We start from the raw sequence: 6729 nt of genomic DNA, 5'->3' as shown, positions 1-6729 counted from the left end.
TGAGATAGGAGCTACATGGAAGACTTCATCTTTCATTCAGGTGCACCCAGCTCAAGGCACTTAGTTCTAAACACTAGCAGAGATGGCAGAACAAACCTAAACCACACAGAAAAATAAACTACTCCTTACGTAATCTTCCATGACTAGAGACTAGTTCAGATCAGGGAAGAAAAATAAATAAAATAAAAAATCCAACAACTACCACATAAACACTAAGAAATTTGGAAAAGCTGTTTATTGTATCCCCGTATATTCTTTAAACATATGCAGAGAGACAGCTGAAAAAACAGGTTTGACGAAGTTTTATCCTCATCATCTGTTAGTCATATACTGATTGGCAAATCTTTCTTTCAATTTGCTTTCTCTTAAAAAAAATAATGACTGAACATTTCCTTTTTCAGATAATTATCCATTACTTGTCTTTTAAGATTATACCCTTCCAAACAGTACATGATGATGCATTTAGACATCATTCCTAAAAAAACTAAATTAAAATAAAGCATTTAATTAGCAGTCCAATGTATAAAGTACTTTGAAGTGGAATATGGGGAAACCCATATCATCAGCTTTATGGGCTTGGAAAGCAACAGACCCATTAATTAATAGGAGAATGTCAGAAAATTAAAATCAGATGGATGAAGCAGTTGTTGCCTGTAACCCATCACAAGGTTACAAAGGAGCCCCTCACAATGTTGATTATACATCAAACAGATTCTGTATTTCTTGACCAGCTAAATGACAAATCCCTCTTTAAGCATCAAGCAGAGTCTCAAATGGAATTTGCAAAAGCCTAAGTTTGAAACACCTGAGAAAGATTCTTTTCTTTGACCACTCAAGTAACTTTGAGACTCTAAGCAAAAATACTGGAGAAGATTCTAAGGTAGTTTCCATCACAACATCCACAAAGACTGTGTGCTCAAATGAATAACTGTGTAATCACAAAAAAAATCCAGCTGGTGTCACGCCATTTTGTAGAATCATGCTATAAATACACGTTCTCAAAGGCATTCAGAACATGATATGCTCCTGAACAAAATCAGTCCAAGAGAAAAGTGTCCATTCATTTCAATGTAGCAACATTTGCCTAGGGACAGCCATGTCATTTCAGCCATCCAAATTTAATCCACATCACAGATTCAGAGCCCTTAGGAGAATACCTATCAAAACTTCTCTGAATCCCCACTTCTACATATAGCTGTTTTTATTGACATACATATGGCTAAGTTTTATTCCCAGTCTTCTATATCAGCACACAAACTAACAGGCTGATGGCATGACAACAGAGACCTGAAATCCTCCTGGAGTGTTCACACAGAGTTCTTCTGCAAGTCCATTTCCCCAGGAGTTTGCACCATTCTAATTTGAACTGACAGAGTCCTCCCTCCAGTCACGCAATCCCATATCCAGAAAGGCAATTCTTCTTATTGCACTTAGCTCAAACTGTAAATGAAATCACAGCTTAAGTACTGACTGCATGGTTGAAGCAGTCAGAATCCTTGTTCTAAGCACCTGTGGAACAGAAATTTTGACTACGAATCCTCCCCCTCCACAACTGCTCTTCAAAAACATATTTGAGACATAAAAGGTATGGCTTATTACAGAAATGGCTCTACAGTTTCTACAAAGCCATTTCAAAGCAGTGCTTCATCTGCCTCATAAACACTATGCCAGAACTGAGGTTTTTCCTAGAACTGAGCCTGAAATCTTTACTATGAAGGGCAAATCTTCTCTGTAAGGCAAATCTCCCTAGAAAATGAACAAGAAAGAAACAAGAAAAAAATCTGCTTTGTGGCTACATATGCCATATATGTAGTGCATAATTAATAAAAGCTGCCATACATTAAATCCATTATTAATAAAAGTTTTCAATTATAAAAGACAAAACTAGGCACCTCTTCATGGTTACAAGCAGTAATTACACTTGACTTCAAAGGAAATAGCATCATAGTAGCATTTCCAGAACATCTTTTTCAAACTGTTTCAAGAAAGGTAATAGGTCAAGATTTAGAAGAGAAACTGGACATTCGGTATTTGCCAAAATGTAAATTTCTGCAAAAATAAAATTATCTTGATACTTTTGTTTCAGAAATAGTTCTGAAAATAGCCTATAATCTGCAAGCACATTTAGACATTTGCCCCTTAATATTTATATAACTACCATGTAACATCAAGCTATGATATGGAAATGCCTTTTCTCTGTGAAGCTCTGACCTCAATTTCAACCTCTGAAGACTGACAAACTTGACATACTGGTAGAGTTTCACATTTACGCAGATTTGATTATGTCCTTGTCTCCTTGATTTAAATTTACAGAACATACTGGGTAACCAGCTGAACAGCAATCAAATCCAATGAAAACCAAATTTACTGTTTCCTTCTGCCTACCAAGGAGAACACAGGAAAACAATGGAATAGAAAAAGATGAGTGTAATAAGAATTAAAGTAAATATTTTGAGTGCTGCAGCTCAATACCAAATATTGAGTACTTTCTTGTGCGCTACACAGTAGGAGTTCATAGCTCCAAACAGTAAAAATGTGCAAGTCCAGAAAAGGGCAAATTTCCAGTCCTCCTCTAGCAGTGGTTCCTCCAATGCAAAGATAAAAAGCCAGGGGGAATCCCTCAAGAAATTGGCTGTAGTTGATTTTGTCAGCTGAGCTGCCCTTGTGTCAACTATTGCTGCATTTCCATTACCCCCCAGTACCAAATAGAAATTATTTTACGCCATTTAAACATTTAAATTCATGCTGTAGTTTTATTTGGATGGGTTTTGTTCTGTTTCAGTTCAGGTGGATGGGGGCAGATGCATAAGAGGGAGGTCATTTGAGACAGCAAAAATTAAGCATTTACAGATCCTGTGCTTATATTTCCTTGACCAGGTATATAAAAAATCCCTCCTTAAGTATCAAACACTCAAATGTAAGTTGCAAAAGCCTAAGTTCAAAACACCTGAGAAAAATACTTCCATTGACCACTCAAGTAACTTTGAGACTCCACAGAGACATACTGAAATGGAATCTAAGGCAGCTTCCACCAGAAAATTATTCACAGGGACTACAGTTGCATTAGAATTAATTTTGTCACAAAAATACTCCGTTTGGTTTCACACAGTGTTGTAGAATCACACTATATACTCAGATTTTCAGACATTCAGAGTACAGCACATTTTTTTGAAAAATTAGGCTGAGAAAAATGTTTGATCTTTACAAACCATTTGTTCTTCAGTCTCAAGAACAATTAGTTTAAGCTTTGAGAGACATGCAAGTAATTTATTGATCCTGAAAAAAATGGAATTGACAGAGAAGATACCAGTATGTAGCGAATTTTAAGTCCATCACTATACACTTTTAATGCCCCACGTATACATTTTTCTGCATTTTTAAGAATGCAAATCTGATTTTCACCATATAGAAGTTACTCTGTGTTTACAACCTTCCTTTTCAGAAGTTTTACAAAGAATGAGAATGTCCCACTCTGCATTAGAAGTTCAAGTGGGAAAGTTGTTTTGTAGAATCTCAGGGGAACAGCTAACTCAAGCTCCATCACATTCACACCAAGTATGATGAAAAATTTTAACAGTTCTTGCATTGTCCTAAAACACATGGAGGGGTTAAAACAAGCCAAACCAATCCAAACAAACCCAAAACCTAAAACAAACAAACAAACAAACAAAGGAAAAGCAGAAGTCTATGGAGAATATGGATCACCTTCCTAAAAAGATTATTAGAAAGAATGCAAGTGGATGTTGTGGCTATTGTCTAAACTAGCTTGAGGGAGAACGCCTTGGTGTCACAATTTCATCTGGTTTTGTCCTACTTAGCATATCCCACTTCTGTGCATTTCTAATTCAGTAGAAAGACTACCAGAATTGCCAGTTGATAACAATTTACATTAAATTAATGCAGTTATTCTGACTTCCAAATGATGAAACAGCTGAAGTACTGTCAATGTGTAGCCTTCTGCTGGAATTCAGATCAATATTGTCCCAGTGCCAAGACTAGTACTACTTTTCTACACCTACCTAAAAATAGTTCCCATGCTTCACAGAAAACCTGACTTTTATTAGCAACTTTCCACATCTGCTAGCCCCATGTTATCCCTCATTTTAACTAGGATGACCAAATATTCCAGTCTGTTGTAAAATAAGCAAGCAGTAAGCTAATAGTCCTTCTGATTTCTAGGAACATTGATATTCCCTGTACTAAAAGATCTGGTGTTAATTGCTCAAAATTAATTCTATGAAGCTATGAAGAATTAAGAAGGAAAGAACAATTTGAATAGGACTAACCCTGTAAGACAGAAAAATTCTAATTACAAGCATGCATTGAATAAAATACTTGAAAAATTTTAAAATAATACCAAAAATGGTGGTTAACAGCTTAACAGCTGTCAAGTACAACTAAGAAGCTACCCAATATAAGAGACTGCAGAGCAGTCTTAAATTTCTGAGATTTCCACTGTGCAATTACAGCACCAATGCTGCTTTGCAGATTCTATGTCTGCTGAGTTTAGACTGCTAAAGGTATCTCATTGGGAAAGTCGAAATGGACAGCAAAGAAAATCTCCATGCCTGGAATTTGGTGAATATAAAATATTTATTTATAGAATAATAGAATCATTAAGAATGAAAAACATCTCCAAGAGTGAGTCCAGCCTCTGTCTGAATACCTTCATATGGTCAATTAAACCATAGCTCTAAGCACCACAGTAGTTTCCTGAACACCTCCATGGATGGTGACTCTGCCATCTCCCTGGGAAGCCCATTCCAATGCTTAGCAACTCTTTCAGTGAAGAAATTTTACCATATGTCCAACCTGAGCCTCCCCTGGTGCAGTTTACAAACATTTGGTTAGTTGTTTTTCAGTCTGTAATCTATCTTAAATATAGAACATGGGAGAAATCCATTTTCTTGAACTGACTTAAGATACTGCATCTCCTCTGACGGAATATTAATACGAAGAACATGTCACTGAGTCACATCACAATCACCCCACCATGCTACGCCATCCACAGCCTCATTCATGGAGGTTTACTCCTCCTTGTAGCAAGATACATCTTAAGACCTTTGCAAAGCAAATCCAAACTGATTCTACACAGAAGCATACTGCAACCATGCACAGACTATCCATATTTTTATTCCACCTCACATTATAGTTTTCAAGGTTGCTTTGTTTGGGTTCAGAACATGCAGGCTAAAATTGGGAAGGAACAGAAGGCAATGTGCAGGGGAAGAAAGAGAGAGTGCATGAACAAGCCTTCATGTAAAGGACAAAAAGTTGCAACACCACGGGAATACAGTTCTTCCCTTTGTGAGGCTGTGTGCTCCCTCCACCTCCCCAGAACCTGATCCAGAAAACCTACTAGCATTACACACACACAAATATACACATGAAGTGACTGCCTTAAAACACTGTGTACTTCCTCATGTGGGAAAGGCCAGCAGCTGTGCCTTCCTGCTGTATCTATCATTGTCACTATCACTGCGAGGCAGTAAGGCATCAGACAATTAAGTTGTAATTGAAAACAGGGCTCAAACCAATCATCTTTCCAAACATGCTGTGCCTGTCCCTACACACTCCCCCTTACGTGCCTTGTCATCTTCTTTTCACAAACATCTGATGCATCTCTGCCCTGCCACTCGTGGCACACACGAACTGTGTCACATCCCCACAGAGCAAACCACAGCCACTCTTCCTCCTCCGCTGCAACCCTCCTCATACATGCTCTCCGTGTCGTGCCGTCCCCACATACAGGTGAAACAAACCTTGTGCCCGCCACACTCACTCCACAAATCTATTATAAATGCAATAAATGCATCCGTGCACACACCTCACAACATCACAGCCACGCACACTCACACACCCAAGCCACTGCTGCTCTGCACACACAAATACCATACCCTGTACCTGCTACGTACGTACAGGACTGTGGATAATCCTTGCCCTACCCATAGCATACATGCCTTTAAAAATATCCACAGATTATGCCACACCCAATATTCACTATACATACACACAGGAACAAGTCCGTACCAGACAGCAGCAGGCAGACACAGCTACATACATACGGTGCCATGTCATGGCCCTGCACACAATGTCACATCTCTGCTACAACACAAACACACCATCCCCGAAGCCCAAATCGCAGCAGATACACACAGAGCCCTAGCATTACGCTCATTGTGTATCTGCTATCTGCACGCATCCCAGGCCACACCCTGACTCACGGCACATGCATAAGGATACAGCACAGCGCCCAAACCCAGCATCCCGCGCATCCACACGGTGACACCCCATCCCTGCCCTGCGCACCGACACACGCCCTGGCTTTTCCTCTCGACTTTATAAGGGGGACGACACACCTTCATCATTCCCCGGCCGCCTTACACACCCATATAAACACACCATATAAACACCCATATAACCACACCATCCCTCCTGTGTTATCCAGGCGGACAACACACCTGACTCGCGTCACACGCCAGGCAGAGCCCTGCCATGGCTGCTCCGGCGCTACACGGGAGGAGGAGGAGGAGGCGGCAAGGCGCCCGTCACACCTCACCACAGACACGCAGGCATGTGCTACAGCGAGGGGCAGCGCGGCCCCACCTGCTCCGGGCAGGCACGCAGACAGACAGAAGGGCAGACAGACAGAGGGACAGACAGACACTCTCCTTTCCCTTCGTCTACAGCGCGGGTGGGCACAGCCTCGCGCCGGGCCGCACGCCCAGC

The 6729-nt window shown here is 40.3% G+C and overlaps 1 protein-coding gene across 1 annotated transcript in view; it reads right to left on the bottom strand.

Annotated features, from left to right (window-relative positions):
- Positions 1 to 6597, bottom strand: part of FBXL2 (F-box and leucine rich repeat protein 2) — a 50752-nt gene extending 44155 nt beyond the window's left edge. The window contains exon 1 of the mRNA XM_031059588.1: positions 6462 to 6597. Coding sequence (XP_030915448.1) covers positions 6462 to 6497 — 36 coding nt within the window. The 5' untranslated portion in view covers positions 6498 to 6597. The remainder of the gene's footprint in view (positions 1 to 6461) is intronic.
- Between the last annotated feature and the right edge of the window lie 132 nt (positions 6598 to 6729).

Source organism: Geospiza fortis, unplaced genomic scaffold (assembly GCF_000277835.1).
Source record: "Geospiza fortis unplaced genomic scaffold, GeoFor_1.0 scaffold120, whole genome shotgun sequence".
Taxonomy (NCBI): Eukaryota; Metazoa; Chordata; class Aves; order Passeriformes; family Thraupidae; genus Geospiza; species Geospiza fortis.
The sequence above is the reverse complement of the archived record's forward strand: the minus strand, read 5'-3'. Positions and strand labels throughout refer to the sequence as shown.